Here is a 19,842-nt window from a genome sequence, read left to right on the forward strand (position 1 = left end):
ATCCGCTTACTCCCCGCGGAAACCCTCCCCTCCCCCTCCCCCCCCCCCCCCCGCCGGGAGAGGTCAACAACCATGGTCTGACATCGGACGACCGCGGACGAATGAGAAGCAGGCACCTGCTCCGCGCCACGTGGCCCCCGCTCTGAGCCTCTCGTACATCGGCTGTGCCCCCCCCCCCCCTCCCCTGAGTCCTGAGCTAAGCACCCCACGTGTGGGGCGGCAGGCCCCGGTAGCGACCTCGTCTCCGTGGTCACCTCTAGCCGGGTGTACGTACGGAGAGCTTCGCGATCGCTGCAGACGCCCCGGGCCGGCTCTGGCCGAGTTCACCTCGCCGCCTCTGCCAAGCCCGTCTAGCCGTCTGGTCAGGTGTGTGTGTGGGGGGGGGGGGGGGGACTGACCGAGCAGAACCCGTCTGCGACGGCGGGCGGGCGGGCGGCCTCAGTCGGGTCGGGTCGCCGTTCGGCATCGCCCGCACCACCGCCGCACGTGAGCTGACATGGCGTCAACGGCGCCGGCGGCTGCTCTCCTCTTCCCGCTGCTGCTGACCGCCCAGGTAGGGACGGATGTCACTGACCTGGCGACCGCGTCAGCGGGGTCTGCGTGTCGGGCCAGTGCAGATGAAGAAGATGAGTTAAGTGCACTTGCCTCTGGGCGTGCTGGATTGACCGCATCATTTCCTATGTACCTCCTACCTATGTATTTCCTATGTTCCTATAGTTCCATTTCCCTGACGTGCAATTTGTCGGCTTATCTGACGCCCATATTCCGCTGATGTGCGATTTGAGAATATTTACTTGTGCCGTCTGGGTGGTCATCCTAACGATCGCAGCTAGGGATAGCGCTTTCGTTAGATTAAGGCGCTGACGAATATCGTGCCAAGTGATCAACAACAGGAAGTCTTAACGAAAGTCATGCCTTTCCACGCGAGCCGAATTCAACTCATTGAACACTAAAGTGAGCTAAATGTACGGAGAATATGCACACATGGTTTGGAGAGTTTGTTCTCTGAATGTATTACAAAATCACAAATCTTGACGATTTGCGTCAGGTGCTTTGTGCAATAGTATGTGATAATACGAAGAATACGAAAAATATAAATCTGAGTTCATTTACATGGTCCGAGATTTCAAGTATTCAAAAAAAAAAGAACCAAGAACACCTGGTATCACCGAAGAAGCACCTAAGTTGCAAAATCAATCGAACACTAAAGGGAGTGCTCCCCCATTCGATGCATTTCATAGTCCTGTTCATCTTAGGACCTAAGCTCCTCTAGTTTCTGAGTTACACGCCTGAGAAGGTGTGCAGAACATTTCGTGCAGGCTATTTCAATGTCACCCAGGCACCCATGATGCCATCTTACCGTCATTCAAATCTAGCCACTCTGTTATTAGCCATGCGGCAATTAAGGTCAAGAAAGATACCTTGTGAAGCCGTTTATATCTGGCGTTGATGAAGCACCATTCCCAGATATAACGGCTGTCAATTGGCTATCAATGTTGTGCAAGGCACGATGGCGTATTGAGTAGCATATTTACTCCAAAGAGAAACTATGTTGTGCAGAGCTGTCTATTCTAGTTAATAGTGTACCAACAGTTATAAGTGCGCTTATTCACTACACCTAATGCATGCCTTAATGTCTTCAAATATGGAACATTCCCTTTAAAGGGAGTGTTCCGCATTTGTATGGGGTTTTGGGCTGAAATAGCCATCTTGAATCAAGTAGTCATCTTCTGATGTCTTCATATATCTATCTCTCTATCTTCCATAGCTATCTTCAATCAAATGAATCAGCGATCATTTGGTGATGCTCACATCCCTGCCCTTTTTAAGACTTAAAACTGTTTAGACTCCGAGCTACACGCCCGCAAGATGCGCATCCTTTTTCGAGGAGACGATTTCGATGTCACCCAAGCATCCATGACGCCATAATAACGTCATTAAAATTCTGCTATTCCGTTGGCCATACAGCGATCAAGGCCAAACAAAGTATGATTGTTGAGCGGTTCACATCGGACGTCCGTGAGCGCGATTTTCAGATGTGACGGCCTTCAATTAGCTCTCAAGCAATGTTGAGCAAGATAGCATCATGTAATAGAATAATGACGTATTGAGGAGCATATTCACTGAACAGAGAATGATGTTATCCTAAGCAGCCTATTGTACTTACGAGTATACCAATAGCTACAAGTGAGCACAAGCACCACTGTTTGAAAAACATGGAGTGCAATGTTGCACCAAGTACACGGAAAACCCTTCCGCAGAAGTTGTCGTACATCTAGGGGTCATACCGGTGCAGTCTGTGCCTGCATTAGCCACGTATCCGCCTAACCAGCGGCGTGATAAGCTCGGAGCACGGCGCCCGGCGGACCGACTTGGCTGGCTCGTCTCCGCCGCTCCGCACCTGCAGTGACGGCACGGAATGCCAGCCAGACGGCTCAGTGGCGGTGACCTCTGCACGACCCGGCGAAGAGCGCCTGCTGTGGCTGGATTCCCTCCGAACCAGCTCCGGACGTCGGCCGCGGTCGGCGGCACCCTTCGGGGGGTCGCGGTGGCCCGCGCGCCGCAGCGGCGCCGGCGCGCTGACCGCCTGATCGCGGTCGCGCCGGCGGGACGGGTGCACCGGCACGCTGACAGACGGCACGGGCGTCCGTCACCGTTGAGCCGCGCGCCACAGCGGCGTCGGCGCGCTGACCGCCTGATCGCGATCGCGCCGGCGGGACGGGTGCACCGGCGCGCTGACAGACGGCACGGGCGTCCGTCACCGGACGCGTCGCTGCTTTCGCCGGCCGGCTCTCTCCCGGAGCTGCAGACACGCTCGCAGACGACCAGCCACTGCCGGTCGCCGCCGAGAGACGCTCGCCGGTGTCACGTGACTGCTCAGTAACACGTTGCGTGCACTCACCCACGCACAAGTCGCGGTTATTTGAGAAGGGACATCGATGCATGCTCACAGAACTAGCCTGACCCTCCGGACCATGACAGGTGACCCACTTACAGTCAGCTTGGGTCACCTGGGTCATGCCACGTGACTCACGCACCCATTCAGTGGAGGCCCCTGGGCACTGGATGACGTCAGTCGGTACTCTCGCTGCGGTGGCTCTGATGGCGTGCTCGTTCACGTGCAAAGCGCAGACTAGAGGCGCTGATTGCATTTAATTTTTTTAAGACCACAAATTGCCAGTATCTCATTTGGAAGTTGCACGGACACGGGCAAATCCCTTTGGAATTAAAAGGCGGCCGATATCATTCTGTCGCGTCACTAATTTGTTTACAGCTCAACTTGTTTAATGCTGCCCGTTCTCAAAATAAGTTGATTCTGAGACATAAACGCTTGTTGATAGAGTATGCCAGGAGGTGTTATTTTTGGAAGACGGAATATAAACCATCATCGCATACACTGCTACACATTGCTTACGCTATGCAACATATAGATTGAGATCACAGACACGAGCGCCGATTTTTCCAACATTTGCAGTTCGCGCCGGTTTTAGGTCCTTGTTTTACGCACGCCGCATTTATAACCAAAAATTGCTTTTTGTAAAATTAGAAATTGTTACGCAGCCTGATTTTTAAAACGTTTTTCGACGCTTTCCTTATCGTTACGTCATCCTTGGGCTTTGGACGGGACTTTGGACAATAACTTTCAGAAAGGCTACCTCTGGTGCAGGCCGCGCCGTTCAGGCAACCTCATGCGACACGGCTATTTACGCACACGTCTCTGCTTAAACTGCTCACGAAGTAGCTTCAGTGCGAACATACTTCATCATACGTGTAAGATTTGCAAGTCAGCAGACTTGTAAGCAAAAGCTCGGCTTAGATTTCGTCGCACTAGCCATGCTCATCCCCTAGTATTTTCAATATTCGCCCCATAAGAGAGGAAAAGAACTAAAACTATTATGGTCTGCGAGGATATAACACGGCCTAAATTTCAGCTGTAAGCATTATTTGGCTCCCATTGGACATCCGGCGTTAATCAATGGAGAAACCACAGATGAGAAACATTGCTTTTACTTGGTCCGTTTCAAAAAGGCCATGACATGTCGTACTTTGTACGCATGCTAGTCTCACTTACGCGCTGAATCACGTTTATATGCCATTCTTGACAACTTAGGCGTTACAGGTCACTGTAACGCCTAAGTTGTCCTAACGCCTGTTACAGGTTATCTGGGGTCACTGAACATATGCCGTTAGAGCAAGACGCTCACAAGCCTCAGGGAAAGCGGACTTGCCCATGCTGCAGGCATCAGACGTGTGTTGACAACTTAAGTGCCATGAAGTCCGATTTACTATGCAGCTCTGGCCGATAATGGTGGAAAGCGGTGGCATGGGTACTGGTAACCTCATCTCTATTCAAGCGCGCTGGCGGGCTTTTGGCATGAAGTTCAAGATGATGAAGTAAAAAGTGCAGTGGTGTTTTTGCTTTTAGAGTGGGCTCCCCCTTGGCCGCACTCGATGAGCAAAATATGACTAAATGTAGTACCGCAATAGTTATTCTCCCAGCTTCGTTTTTATCAGACAGCGCAAGAAAAGGCAAGGTTTCGATGGAAGAGGACTGGCGTCGATGTGCGTCACTTTGCATGACTCGGGTGCCCTGAGACTCCAATGATTTATGAATCAACGGCGTTCGACAAGTGACGACCATGGAAAGAGCCGTCTAAAAATTCAAAATTACTATTAGAGTTTCCCGATCATTTCTGGAAAGTGTCGCCTGTTCGTTACGTCGCATTGTATTGCACTCAGTGGAATTCTTCTATCTTGCGTCTTTCATTCTATAAATCCAGCCGGGATGATGCATTCAGTGATTTAACTTTGTCAGAGAATGGAATCATACTAAAGATAAACCGCAACGAGGTAATCATAGGCCTTCGACCCCTAGATCCAGCAAATAGAGCACGGCTTTGCATTTCTGATGGGCATTGCGTAAAGATATATTTGTGAGCGTTGTAGAACCTGGCGATCTAGACTGAAATGTCATTAAAGGTGGCGTATTTCCTGACAACTCAGACGCTTGTACACACATTGTAGTTTAGGTCTCAAGCACTCACGTTGCTGGAACGGAGGGATGCATATCCAACCGCCCCCCCCCCCCCCCCTATGATCCTTTTTGACATATAGCTGCAAAACGGACTGTGTTGGCCTGCGGCATTTGTGGTACTATATGCCTCACCGACTGCGGAGATGTTAATTGAGTCAAGGCCCGTCAGGTTTAGACCTTAGAAGTCTTTAAAACAAGACATGCTGAACAAAATATAATCTATTGCAAAAATAGGTTCTTCCGTTCTAGCAGGCTCATCTTGCATTCTGATCATTTTTTCTATCCAACTGTTATTTCTTTATTTTACATCTTGTTATATTTTGCATTATTCTTTGCCCTGGAAGGGATAATTTGAAGGCGTTGGGTCACTGACGGCTCACTGACATGTGACGACCTTTAGGTTTCAGTCTTACGTACCATTGTTTTAATAGTGCTGTTCGTCATTGTGCTCATTTCTGCCGTTCCAGGCCTCACTCCGCAGTAAATACCACTTTTACCCAACACGGTCAGCGCAGATCCCTGATCGAATCCATCACAGGCCTCCGACCACTCAGCACGATTTTTAGCTATCATATTCATCACATAATGTGTTTGCTTATTACGTTCTGGCTTTACGATGTAGTACGCTCACTTGAATCTTTTTTACCCAAAAAGGTCATCATTCGCCGGTGGCCTAACTAAGCTGACTTTTTCTGCGGTATTTGGTAGCGTGCGCTCCAGTGGTGTAGTTTAAAAGGATGTACCCCTGTTTTATCTGAATTGTTTGTCACCTCACATTTAAGTTATGCGCATCACACTTTGTCTCGAAAGGTCATAGCAGGCCACTGACCCACGCCGAATTGCAAGTTCATGTGAGGTGATGTGTGATTCAAAGCATGATGTTGACAAAGGAGCATGCCATTTCCGGGCCTATTTCATGCATGCGAAGTCCAAACCAGATGAGTATGTTCAGCTTAGTAACTGATCTCATAAGGCGTCATCAGACAACCGCTAGTCCTTACGAGTTTTGGAGTTCTGTGTCAGGGTGCTTCTGTGCACGTATATGTGTGCGTCTGCGCGGTGGTTCTTGGTGTCCTCAGCATTCTGAAACAAGAAACAAGAATTCGGAAAGCCTTCCGAAATTTTAGACATAACTTGAATCATACAGTTTGTTTTATGCTAAGTACCGGTGGCAATGATATGATATGGTGGTAATGATATATATATATATATATATATATATATATATATATATATATATATATCAATCTATGATTTCATGCATTGGTATACATACACATATATCGATGCAATTCCATGTATGGATATATATATATATATATATGTATATATATATATATATATATATATATATATATTCACAATGGAATCTCCTCAATAATAAGTCGATGCTTAATCCAGTCAGTGTAAGGGTTTCAAAGGCATTTCACCTGCCCGCCTCATGAGCTGTAATCCGTCCAACCGACGATGGCGCACTCTCCGCCAGCCTGGTTCCGTTGCACCACTGTCATGGAGCGCGCGTCCCCAATTGCGGCCGCCTGACGTTTGACGCTCGTCCACAGACGCTGGGCCAGAAGGTGAGCCTGAAGCAGTGGAACGAGCTCAGCGTCGAGCGGTGGGACGAACTGACGCCACTGCTGCCCCGCTCATCACTGCTGTCGGAGCGCAGTCTGGACGTGCCCGGGGAGCTGCTGCTGACGGAGTTGCCGCTGCTCGGCAAGCAGCTGGGGCGGGCGGCCAGCTCCGCGCGGCACTGGGTCACGCCGTACCAGCTGCAGCGGCTGCCCGCGCAGCGTTTCGACAGTGACGCCCAGGGTGAGTGACCGGCGGACGCGGTGAGCTTACGTCGGTACACGGCTCGGTGAGCGGTGCCCCGGCGGGTTAGGACCGGCGCCGTCACCGGACAGCCGATCGGTACAGATCAGCATTGTCGATCAGAGACACTTGTGGGTGTGGGTGTGCCTGGGATCCAACACACGTGGGTGTGAGAGCGACTGGGATTGAAGACACGTGGGTGTGGGAGCGACTGGGATCCAAGACAGGTGGGTGTGGGAGCGACTGGGACCCAAGGCACGTGGGTGTGGGAGCGACTGGGATTCAAGATACGTGGGTGTGGGAGCGACTGGGAATCAAGACACGTGGGTGCGGGAGCGACTGGGACTCAAGACACGTGGGTGTGGGAGCGACTGGGATTCAAGACACGTGGGTGTGGGAGCGACTGGGATCCAACACACGCGGGTGTGGGAGCGACCGGGATTCAAGACACGCGGGTGTGGGTGCGACTGGGCTGTTGTTTTTTCAGCTATCTGACCTCTGCTTCGCAGAGTTTTTTCTGAAATGTCAGCGGTGTTCTACCATGAACATGAATACAGTCCGTGCTTTGTCGCCTTTAAACTGACAGTTGTTGTTGCGTTGCGACACTTCGCGGTGCTTCTCGTATTCGTTGGGTGCCAAGCTTTTTCCGTTATTCTGTTTTACGTGCTGCCCAAGTGGCGTGGGCCGGCCATGCCCATACGCTATCGTCCGGCAAGGGTCATGCAAACTGTGTGCCTTATTGCTGCTTGGCATGCTGACGACACGCTGACACCGTATTCTTTCGGCATATTCCAGTGGGCGATTATGGAAAGTTCGAGTTGTCCACGGGGGTCACGGTCACCTTCACGTCTCTCAACTTCCCGGACCAATATCCTCCGGTCCAGTGGAAGACTTGGATATTCACGGTAGGTTGCAGCATGGGTGCACCAGCAGTACAATTTTATGCAAGGCTGGCCTAACACTCTGAAATGCTCTAGTTAAATCGCCTGACAATTACCTGTGCCAGCCATATCTGGCCTTGATCTCCTCACTGTATTTACCTACACCCAGTGTTGCGCTTGCAGGACCAGGCTGACCGATAATTAGGCGGGTAATTAGCTACCGGCTTGACGGTAGGAGTACTGCCTGCGTGAATCGGATCTTATCCTTTGTAGATATATGATTGATCCTTAATTTGTCGAAGAGAACACTAAGCTCCAGGACCGCATCCTGAATTTTCCGAAGCATGGCGGGGGCGGAGCTCAGTGAATACGCATGACACCTAGTTTGTATTACGTTCTGTATGGAGCCGGTTAAAATACAAAACAGATCTTAATGGGGGAGACCCCCGCCTCCCTTCTTAGCTACACCCTGCTGAGCTCTCCTGGGGGTAAAACAAGCTCCAGGCGTATTCCACCAGCTGTAACAGTCATGGAGTTTCAAGGGCACGCCATTTACATTGGTTATTTGCGCCCAATAACTGCAACAGCCCCGGCAGCACGCTTCCTCCACTTTATCGCGGGGCAGGCACTCGTGGTATTCAAATAAGCAACCGAAATGGAGAACTGAAATACACCGATTGTGACAGATATCTGACTTGTCTTTGCGTGCGGCAGGCGGTCGACGCCGGCGCATCTCTGCAAATGACCTGTGACGTCTATGAACTGGGTGACGGCGACCGAGTGGTGCTACGTAAGTCGGATAGTGGCAGGCGGACGTACTACAGCTCCGCCGACTCGCCGCCAGATGTCTATCAGCGCCGGATCATGATCGAGCTCCGCTCCAGGTCGAGCGGCCGTCTGCGTTGTTCAGTGCAGGCCGTAGCTGGGGCGGGCCGTCCGCCACCAGGTCAAGTGTCTCCCGCACCGCCGCAACCCAAGCCCGTCACGACGCCGGAGCCGACCAAGCCCAAACCCGTAACGCAGCCGGCGCCTGCTAAACCTAAACCTGTGACCCAGCCGGATGCGGACAAGCCCAAGCCCGTGAACCAACCAGGGTCGGGAAGGCCGACACCAGTGACCCAGCCAGGGTCAGCCAAGCCTGAGCCTGAAGTGGGCAAACCCGCGAGCAGACCGATTAGCTCGATATCCAAGCCAGTGACCACCGGGACTAGGCCGGAGGATATTGGCTCCAGAGTGGTGAACATCAACGACCCCATCTGCGGCAAGATCCAAAAGAACATTCGGATTGTAGGTGGAAGCCCAGGTGGAGAAGGCGTTTCCATGGATGGTGAGTGTACGGGAGCTGCATTCCCAACTTCAGGACTGGATGATGTGTTTGGACATTGCGGTGGGACGAGTTAAATGTTTCGTTAACGTGCTTGATTGCGCACACCGCGAGTGACCGGAATTTCGTTAGCACTGATTAGCGTTCATCTGGTGCGTCTAGCCCCTGGTGTCTGATTTTCCAGGTGGGTGTGACCAGTTTAATCGGCAGAGGCCCGTTCTGCGGCGGCAGCATCATCAACGAACGCTTCATCCTGACAGCTGCGCACTGCGTCAGAAGGTGACCATTCGATTTCCCCTAAGATGCACGAGTGAAGCAAAGCATGCAGAACATGTGGTGCAGTTCAGCGCGCATGATCTCGATGGCTATTGCCCGCGTGTCTAATGCTTCACAACAATGATTTGGAGCCCAGAACAGTAAATTTCCCCTTTTTTAATGTCGTGGTCGCCTCACCGCAGCCACATGCTCAAGTTTAAATTTGGTGGTGTCTCACGTCCCCCAAGGTATATAAAGTAACCTCATTGGCCGCCAGCCTGCGCTGGATTGTTGAGATCAGAAATCCGCCATTGCGAAGGCATGCTTAGCTTCAGGTAATCCTTGCGTTGATTTGGCTATTTGTTTTTCATTTGTAGCAGTCCGTTAGAACGTGAGTTGCTGATGTGGCGCTGCGCTTGGAAACGTGACCTTCACTCTGATGAAATCAGATAGTCGCGTCTTCAAGCAGATAGAACGTTACCACTTCGCTGATGAACATAAGCAAATTTGTTGCTCGTTCCATCCAGATGAGTTACAGGGGTGGATCCAGAGGGGACACAAGGCCAGCCTCCCTTGGGCCTTGAAGGAGCCCATGGGCTCCGAAGGGGCCCATAGCCGGCCGACGGGAGGCAGTTGTCGAACACGAAACATAACAAAATCGAACAATTGGGCTTCTAGGCGACCAAGAACAGTCGCAAGCGAAAGTGAAGTGTCCACAGACGGACAAAAATTATTCTTCACTGATTGAGGGGGTGGCGGTTGGGAGGCTTTAAGGCTCATTGCGCTGTCCAGAGGCTCGACGCTGTTTCCGGGATCCAATTGCCGGGTCAAGCTGATTATTAAGGAGCCTTCTACGTTACCCTTGACTTCTTTGCATTTGTTCCGGAGGGCCCTGCACTGTTGCTGGGCCCTTTTTGCTAGCGTACCGGGGCACTCTTGTCAATTAAGGGCCCTTCCACAGATTCTTTCCATACACCAGAAAGGCTCTGTGGGCCATAAACGAGACCCTATGTGGCATCCAGCCGGGGTATTCTCGGTTGTTCAAGAGCCGTTGACGCTGACCTCAGTTAACCTACCAACGCACTTACGGTATGCGCATGGCCGTCTGCATTGGTCTAAGCGCCCTTCCAATTCTCTGTCACTTGCTTCGGGCCCTACGCCCTTGCCGGGGACCATCTGTTAACCTGGTTGGGCACACTCAGTTGTTCGGAGCTCTCCAAATTGGATCCTGAACATTTCCTATTTGAATGGAAGGCCCAACGAACTTGTCGAGGGCCCCATCTGTTCGGGCAAGCTGAGTTGCTCGGGTACCCTGCACATTGGGTTGGGTTATATGAATATACGACCCTGCACTCCTGTCGGGGGTCATCTGGCAGCCTGCTTGGATACACCAGATTGTTTGGGCCCTCCAAACTGGGTTTTGAGTACTTTTTATTTCATTGCAGGGCCCTACGCTATTGTCGGGGGGGGGGGGGGGCTCTCTCTGATAAGCTGTTCGGCACACTCGGGGGATCGGGGGCTTTCTACATTGGGTCTTCGGTGCTTCCTATTACTATGGAGGACCCTACGCTCTTGCCTGTTAACCTCCTCCGACCCACTCGATCGTTCGGGGGCCCTCCACACTGGGTTTTGGGCACTTTTCATTTGAATGTAGGGCCTTACGACCCTGTCGGCGCCCCATCTGTTAACCTCCCCGGGCACAGTGGATTGTTCGGGGGCCTTGCACATAGGGTCCTGGTATTTGAATGTGGCGCCCAAAGCTTTTGTCGGGACCGCATTGAGTCTTGGGTACTTTCTATGTGAATGAGGCCACACACTCTTGTCGGAGTTCCCGTCCGTTAATCTGCTCGGGCGCACTGGATCGTTCAGGGGCCCTCCACGTTGTTTCGTGGGGATTCGCTATTTGAATGGAGGGCCCTGCGCTCTTGTCGGGGAGTCCCATCTGTTAACCTAGTCGGGCACACTCGATCATCCCTGAGTCATCCATATTGTGTCTTGGGCGCTTCTTATTCGAATGGATGGCCCTATGTTCTTGTTGGGGACCCGTCGATTAAGCTGCTCGGACAGTGCTGGATCCAGAGGGTGGGGGTGGGAGGCACGGAACCATGCCCCCCCTTGCACCCCGAGGGGGCCAACACGCCTCGAGCGGCCCATGACCGGCCGAATGGATGCAGTTTTCGAACACAAACACCACAGAATTGGACGTCTTTTGGCCCTCCGGGCGACCAAGAACAGCCGCAAGTGAAAGTGAAGAGCACGTGGGCAGACAAAGTTAATTATTCGCTGATTAAGAGGTCGGTGATTGGGAACTATTTGGAGGCTGATTACGCTCTCCAGAGACGTCACGCTGCTGCCGGGGCCCTATATGCCTGCTCGCCGAGTCAATCCGATTGCTAAGGAGCCTTCCGCGTTGCTCGTAATCACATTGCATTTTCTCGGAGCGCTCTACGCTGCCATTGGGACACTATCTGCTAACATGCCAGGGCACTCTTGATCGATCAGGGACCTCCACGGGTTCTTCCCATTTGCCTGAAAGACTCCTTACGCCTTTGCCGAGGCCTCATATGCCGGGACACTCTCTGAGACCTTTAATTTTAGTCTCGGGTTCTCGCTATTTGCTCGGAGGGCCTTGCGCTGTTTCTGAGGCCCATACAAGGTAAGGCACCAAGCCGCTCGATGCTCAGGGCCCTCTAAATTGATTTAGCGTTCTTTCCACTTGATCTCATTTGCTGAGGACCCTTCACTTCTATCGGGGCCTCTTCTTTTAACCTGCCCGAACACTCTTGACTGCAAAGGGTAATTTATTGACGCACATTGGTCTTGTGTAAGTTCCCTTTGCACAGAGGGCCCCGTGTTCTGGACTGGACCCTATGGCAGCCTGCCGGGGCACTACCGATCGTTCAGGGGCTATCACCTTTGTCTTGGGTTCTTCTCGCTTGCTCTGAGGACCCTATACTCGTTGACGGCACCCTCTTTGTTGGCCTCCCGCGTCACCTATGATCGCTGATATTCCGTTCCTATTGGCCTTGGTGCCTTAGCCTTAGCGCGGCAGTGGAATATGCGCCAATAGCTTATTCAGCCAGTTTTTCTGCAATATTTAGCCGATTAATTTTTTACGCGCAATTGTCGAAGGTAATTTTGCGTGTCGCCGACGTTCTAAATGTCAGTTCCCTTGGCTGTTGAATGTGTGACACTAGCCTACACTTGCTCGTCACGTTCTGAATGCATTTTGAATGCTAACATATTTGGTACTCCTTCATAACAAATTGAAAAAAACTCTGCATCAGTCACCTGCCAACAGCTGATCACATGAACCAATCGGCTATCTGTAAATAAGCTAGGAACCAGGCTCATATTTATTTTGATGGCATTTATCAGCATTTAGCAGCAGGTAGGTAGCAGATATACTATACAGCAAACAAAAGACAAACTCTGCACTAAGCATTAGCCATCAGCTGATCACATCCAACAGCCGGCTAGCTGTAATTAAGCTAGGAGGCAGCCTCGTTCTCGATTTTAATGGCATTTAGCAGCCAACTTTAAGTTATTTTATAATGCTCTTCCCCCAAAAAAAATAAAAACTTGACCACTAAATGACAGGATTCATGACGATCTGGAGGAAATAAACAAACCATATGCATGCACATGCGTAACATGCCCAGTTTTCTAGAGCTGAGCATAGTAAGATGGGTTCCCATATGAAAAATGATATCATAAAAATCTTGAATTTTCATTGTCGGAGTGCGAAGTGGTTTTGGCGGGGCACTAAACTCAGGGGGGGGGGAGAGGGAGGCACAATCTTGCGTGCCCCCTTCCCCTTGACGAAAACCTGTATCCGCCCTTAACGAGTTATGGGTTACATGAGCCAGGAAAACTCAAAAACTTTGACGATGATTAAGAACCCTGCGAGCTACTTGGAAAGAAACAGTTTCATCTGCCCATTTATTACGTGGTATTGCAAAAGAGTTAATGCCAATTGTCAGGCCAGGAGGACAAATTTCCTGTGGTCTCCATGCTTTTTGCAACCAGCTCGCCAGCTTGATCTCCGCTGCTTGGGCTCCGTGCGGGATCCCAGCTTGGTACCCGTGCACCACACGGTGACCAAGGGTGTAATTCGCAACGGAAGTTAGGGGAAAACTTAACCTAAAGTGTGAAAAATCTGAAATTGGCATCTTTCCTAGTTCAACAGCAAAAGATGGCTTAATGTTGCCTGAAAATGCAACAAAAAATGGAATTATTTCTGGATTCTGCTCACTTTCGTCTCAAAGTTGGGTGTTGGACCAACTTACTGAATAAGAAACGATATCCCGGACAAGGACGCTGTACCTTGTCAGGCACGCACTGGCCTCAAGCATTGTTAGCCAGCCGATGGTCGGCTTTTGCTCACAAGTGTAAACACAAGCCAGCTCATCATTCGACCCATCCCGGTGCATACGCTCACGCTTGCTACGTTACCCCCTCCAGTTTCTCCAGCCGCGAGGCAGCTACGCGTCATCTCTGCTCACTCTCACCATGTTACCTTCTTCTCTTTCGCCAGCCGTGAGGCAACTACGCGTTACCTCTGCTCACTCTCATCACGTTACCACCTTCCCCTTCGCCAGCCGTGAAGCAGCTACGCGTCACCTCTGCTCACTCTCATCACGTTATTCCCTTCCCTTTCGCTAGCCGCGAGGCAGCAACGCGTCACGTCTGCTCACTCTCATCACGTTACCCCCTTCTCTTTCGCCAGCCACGAGGCGAGAAGCGTCACCTCTGCTCACTCTCATCACGTTACCTCCTTCCCTTTCTCCAGCTCTGAAGCAGCTACGCGTCACCTCTGCTCACTCTCATCACGTTGCCCTCTTCTCTTTCGCCAGCCGCGAGATAGCAACGCGTCACCTCTGCTCACTCTCATCACGTTACCCTCTTCTCTTTCGCCAGCCGCGAGATAGCAACGCGTCACGTCTGCTCACTCTCATCACGTTACCCTCTTCTCTTTCGCCAGCCGCGAGGCGAGAAGCATCAGTGTGCTGGTCAGGAAATTCCAGCGTTACAAAGACCCGGATCAGATCCGATTTTATGTCAAACGGATCATCAATCATCCCGACTACAACAAGATCAAATCGGACAGCGATATTGGACTGCTAGAGTGAGTCGCTACGCCTATCACCGGCGGGATGGCGTTCACTCCGCCCTGTCTAATAATGTGAGAATGTTTGGTAGATCACGAAGCTGATTTTGTTATCGATTTTGAATGCAAGTTCCCATTTAACTAGTCAGCACAATAACGCTTTATCGTCGCCCACGTAGCTGTCACGAGGAATGATGAAAAATGAATGATAAGGTTACGCGATGCATGGGTAAGGAGTGATAGATCAAGTTCAACGTATTCTTATGCTGATTCTAAAAATAAAAAAACACAACCATAACGTAAATTCACAATAACGTGTGCATTTTAACGCCGGTGGAACGTCACAATTGTCCGGCACCCGGAAACGGAGACATGCTACATGCTGTGGAGTCGGTAGATCACAGCACAAAGACACCTGTCGCTTCGATGACATCGCTTTAGCGACACGCTGCAACCGGCCGGTGGCTGTAACTGTACGGTCTGTTTGGCTGCCGCAGGCTGAAGGAGTCGCTGCGCGATCTGATCTGGCGCGCCGACGGCCGGGTGCGGCCCGTCTGTCTGCCGGAGCGGGCTTGCGGCGGCGGCAGCGGCGCGGCCTGCCTGGTCGATCGCACCGCACTCATCGCCGGCTGGGGCCTGCTGCGCCAGGACACGCTCGACTATCCAGACATCGCGCTCCAGGTGGAGCTGCCCGTGCTCACCAACGAGCAGTGCAACCGGGACTACGTCGGCGAGCCCTACAACATCACCGACAACATGATCTGCGCCGGCCTGGAGAAAGGCGGCAAGGACACATGCCAGGTCGGTCACCGCTACGCCGTAGTGTGTGTGTGTGGGGGGGGGGGGGGGAAGGAGCACAGAGTCCACCGGATTACGTCGGTCGGGCAGCCCGGGCGTTCTCTGGCTGTATAGATGTCACGTGGTATGCGCAGACGCGTTCAGGTTGAGTTTACAGATATGCGTAGTCTATCTGTATTGTCGTAGCTGACCGGGCTCCATGGTTGCCATCTCAATTTGGCTACATCTTTGCAAATGAGGTGTTAAAGAGCATTACATGAAGTGAGAACGTCCCATAGACTAAGAGGAACACAATCTTCCGCAACTTGTGTCACGAATTACCACAGACTTGACGTTCCGCCTGTACCATGAGTGAAGCAAGGACCCAATCGCTCTCTCACGCCCCGTAGCCCTGTTCCCACGCCTTTGTTGCCTTCTTATTTCCCAGCCTATCGCTTGTTTCGCGCTCACTTTAAGCCCATACATTATAATCGCCAGTATCGACTAGCAGGAGAAAAGTTGTCCGTTTTGTAGAGCTGTGAGTAAATTAGGCGCCTAAATAAATCAGCATCCGGTGAGGGCGCTGCTTCGCTGGCCTCACACTCGCCGCTCATCGTCGAGTTGGCCCGTGAGTGTGAGCCCGCTGGATCCGCAAGGCGACAGGGGCGGTCCGATGATGATCAGAGTCGAGCCATGAGTGTGAGCCCGATGGATCCGCAGGGCGACAGTGGCGGCCCGATGATGATCAGAGTCGAGCCGTGAATGTGAGCCTGCTGGATCCGCAGGGCGACAGTGGCGGTCCGATGATGATCAGAATCGAGCCGTGAGTGTGAGCCCACTGGATCCGCACGGCGACAGTGGCGATCCGATGATGATCAGAGTCGAGTCGTGAGTGTGAGCCCGCTGGATCCGCAGGGCGGCAGTGGCGGTCCGATGATGATCAGAGTCGAGCCATGAGGGTGAGCCCGCTGGATCCGCAGGGCGACAGTGGCGGTCCGATGATGATCAGAGTCGAGCCGTGAATGTGAGCCCGCTGGATCCGCAGGGCGACAGCGGCGGTCCGATGATGATCAGATCCGATGCCGACGAAATCCACACGCTCGTCGGTGTCGTCAGCTCCGGCAAGGGCTGCGCGCTGGCCGGCTATCCTGGAATCTACACGCGCGTGTCAGGTCTGTATCGAAGAGCAGCGCTCTGCATGACCTCGCGTTCGCCCTGGTGTTCAAATGGCGGGGCTAGCAACTTGTGGTAGCGCCTATTCAGAGTGATTGTCGCAGTTTTACGAAGCTGATTTACAAGTACTTGTGCGGCTCTTCAAACCTACATAGGCTCGTCACCCAGCCTGCCCAAGGGCTGCGAACTTTCTTGCGCTACTGTCACATCTTCCATGCTGAGTCTTGAGTACGTGCGCTTGCGTTTGTTTTCACCTGGCATGTGATACACTGTCCATGTTGTAGCGCCTGTTCGGGCTACAGACTGGGAACTTTGTCATTTACCCTACATAGTACACACAAAATAATTATGCTCCATCACGAGTTGTTGGAGATTGCATTCGCTGCTTTTTTTTCCTTGCACATCATCTTTTTAGATAGAGGGCTATTTATAAATCACGCAGCTTTGAGGAAGGTATCGTCACTGACGTTGCGCAGAAAATTACGCAGAAAGAGATACATGGTGGCTAACAGTTAAAATTTTGTTGCGAAATTCCACCACCAAGCTCCTAACATTTGTCTTTGGTTGCAGAATATTTTGACTGGATCCGGGACAACAGCATGCTATAAACATGGTGAATCTTGCGTGACGTGGTGAAGAAACAGTTCTGTAAGAGAAAGACCACCTCGCTTCGCCCACTTCAGATCACCCCAGAGATCAGACATTTGTCTATTTGTTGCGACGCTTGTGAGATGAATGACTATTGCCGTAAGGCCCTGTGAGCGAAGATCTCAACTCACCTGATGTTGAATGTGAACTTGGTGTGTATGGTGCGGCGGTGTGGTCATTGCTGCGGGCGGGGGCCGGTAACCGACCTTTGCGGGTCCTGACCGTGCCTTTGCAGTTCGTGAGAAGATGTGTTACTCGTGAGCTAGCGTAAAAAAACGTGACTTACACCAGTTTGGCGCTACCATCAGTGATTCAACATTTCAGAATGCTTAGTTTTGTTTTTGAGATCAAAATAAATCCAAAAGCGTGATTGAACGTTTCATAATATTCCTTGAGCTTTTATAAATGTCTACACGTTTGAAAATGCGCCTTGATTTTCCTCTCCTAGGAACATCTCAGCACCGCTGCACGGGTTTGTATGTCTCGACATAGTGAATATTAAGAATACAGGTCACTGATCTACACATATTTGTCTCATGTCGTTTGATTTCTCTACGAAAAAGTAAATCGGATGCGGTTTGGTGTCCGATTCGAGGCAGGGCAGTACAGGTGTCAAAGCAGAACAGGGTTTGGTGCATTTGATCTGTCTTAAGAATATTTGGTGTTCATATGAACATGGCAGATGAATTAATAGATGTCTATTTGGAATTATGTTAAAAAATGCCGCATTGCTTAAGACTAGGCTGCATTTCTAAAGTCATACTAGTGATAAATCCGTTCTGCGTTGTAATGCTGTGTGTACGTAAACTTCTGTTTGCGTCATAGGACAAGTGACCTTGTTACTGTTTGCTGGTTTTAAATAAATTCTCTGCGTATTTAAAAGCGTTGATAAAAGGTATCGATAAAATAGTACTAAAAGCGTTATTCCTTGGAGAGAAACCAGGAGAATGAAAATGTAGATGCACTGAATTTTTCATGCTCACTTCTTCTCTTTGTTTCGATATAGGCATGCTGCCGAAATATCAACGCATCTATATTCCGTTCTCCTGGTTTTTCTTCGAGGAACAAGGCTATTACTACCGTCTCATCTACGTGAATAATGCTCCTCGCAAATGCACTTAACAACTTACGTAAAAACGTATTGATGTCATGGGGTCATGAATGAAATAAAAAAGAAGTCTGCTGTTTTGTCTAGACAAACGGCTAAACGCCGAGCGCTGCTGATATTGGGAAACACCTCGACGATTGACAGCAATGCACATGGTTAAAGACGTCACATCAGCATCCGAGACATAATCATGTGTGCACCGCACAAGTGTAGTATGAGTTGTCTGGTTGACTGAAATGACCTTAGGCAAGGCACATGAGTGAATCAATCAATCAATCTGAGAGCATAAATGAGTAAATGGCCCAATCCAATCGCCCCATTTACACAATATTACACAGAATGATTTCTGGCAAGGAAAAGAGAAATGGGGCACGCGACAAAAAACAGGGACGCAGTGCTGGTCTGGTCACAATCTCCCCCCTCCCCACACCATCCACCACGTTTTTTTTGCATTGATGCGCCATGGTGTGCGCCTTCGCACATTATGAATGTTGACTACATCAAATCATTCATGCTAATCTCCTTAGTCATAATTATTGAAAAACATGTCCCAAACACGCGGGAGGAATGAAAATACTTTGCCATAAAACCATGTTACTGATAGAGACGCAAGAAATGCCCCAGGCTCCTGTTTGGGGGGGGGGGCACTAAGAGTTCATTGTTATTATGCTGGCACATTTATCTACTTCTAATGCGCCAAGAGGCACCGGTAAAAAGAAGTTATCAAGAAAATGTGGTCTGTATTGACCATAGTCAACTGGTATGCTCATGCAGAGCTTTATGATGGTCAGCCGACGTCACCCAGGGCACCGGCAGCGTTGTTAAATCAGTGCCTCCTGACATATTGGAGGTTCAAATCTGTCGGCGCAAAAGCTCTACTAAGGCTCGCTCACGACGGCGAAGCCATTTCCAAAAAGCTTTTGTTCTGTCACGTTGTTCCCGACGAACCGACCACAGTGCACATAAAATGAACGGAAACACGGGGAACACGTGGCGTGGTCGCGCCACTCCCCAATATCATGCTCCTTAGTGTGACACACCTGCACACATCATGACCAACAACGCATCATTGGACCTAATCTGCTCAAAGCAAGTATTGTGTAGCTAACTTTTCGGCAAATGTGAGTAGATAAACTGTTTTCTTTTTGAAAGGGGCGAATTGCGTTAAGGGACTGTTCCACATTTGTATGGGATTTTTAACTGAAATAGTCGTCTTGAAGATCATTCGTTGCAGTCCACAACCCTGTCTGTCTTAAGACCTAAACCCCTCTAGTTTCTAAGATGCACGCCCGTTAAGATGGGAAAACTGCTTCGGGGGGCTATTTCAAGGTCACACGGGCACCCCTGACGTCATAAAAAAGTCATTCAAATCCTACCATTTCATGAATCATGGGACCATTAAGGACAGTAAAAATATAATTGTCCATTTGGCATTTCTAGCGTTCGTGAACGATATTTTTTAAATATGACGGCCGTCAACTGGCTCTCAATGCTTGTCGCGCAGCGTGCGATTACGCAGTCAAACAATGACACATTGTGGGGCATGTTAACGAAAAGGAGACGCTCTTTTGTCCAGTGTAATAATTTCTCCTTTAGAGCATATGAAAAGTTATAAGTGACGTTATTTTATCATTTCTGAGGCTTGCATCAGAGGTAAAAAAATAACTTACGGCTGTCTCGCACAAAATACAATTGATCTGACCTGTCTCTGTAACC

The 19,842-nt window shown here is 50.5% G+C and overlaps 1 protein-coding gene across 1 annotated transcript; it reads left to right on the forward strand.

Annotated features, from left to right (window-relative positions):
* Nucleotides 1-496: 496 nt before the first annotated feature.
* LOC119112966 (trypsin II-P29) lies at nt 497-18,195 on the forward strand. The gene is made up of 9 exons (XM_037237270.1): nt 497-553; nt 6,598-6,850; nt 7,646-7,755; nt 8,446-9,058; nt 9,240-9,334; nt 14,295-14,438; nt 14,918-15,221; nt 16,243-16,369; nt 16,941-18,195. Exons 4-9 carry the CDS (start codon nt 9,056-9,058, stop codon nt 16,976-16,978), a joined length of 711 nt encoding a protein of 236 aa, XP_037093165.1. The 5' UTR covers nt 497-553; nt 6,598-6,850; nt 7,646-7,755; nt 8,446-9,055; the 3' UTR covers nt 16,979-18,195.
* Nucleotides 18,196-19,842: the final 1,647 nt, after the last annotated feature.

This window comes from Pollicipes pollicipes, unplaced genomic scaffold (genome assembly GCF_011947565.3).
Source record: "Pollicipes pollicipes isolate AB1234 unplaced genomic scaffold, Ppol_2.1 Scaffold_7261;HRSCAF=8764_pilon_pilon_pilon, whole genome shotgun sequence".
Taxonomy (NCBI): Eukaryota; Metazoa; Arthropoda; class Thecostraca; order Pollicipedomorpha; family Pollicipedidae; genus Pollicipes; species Pollicipes pollicipes.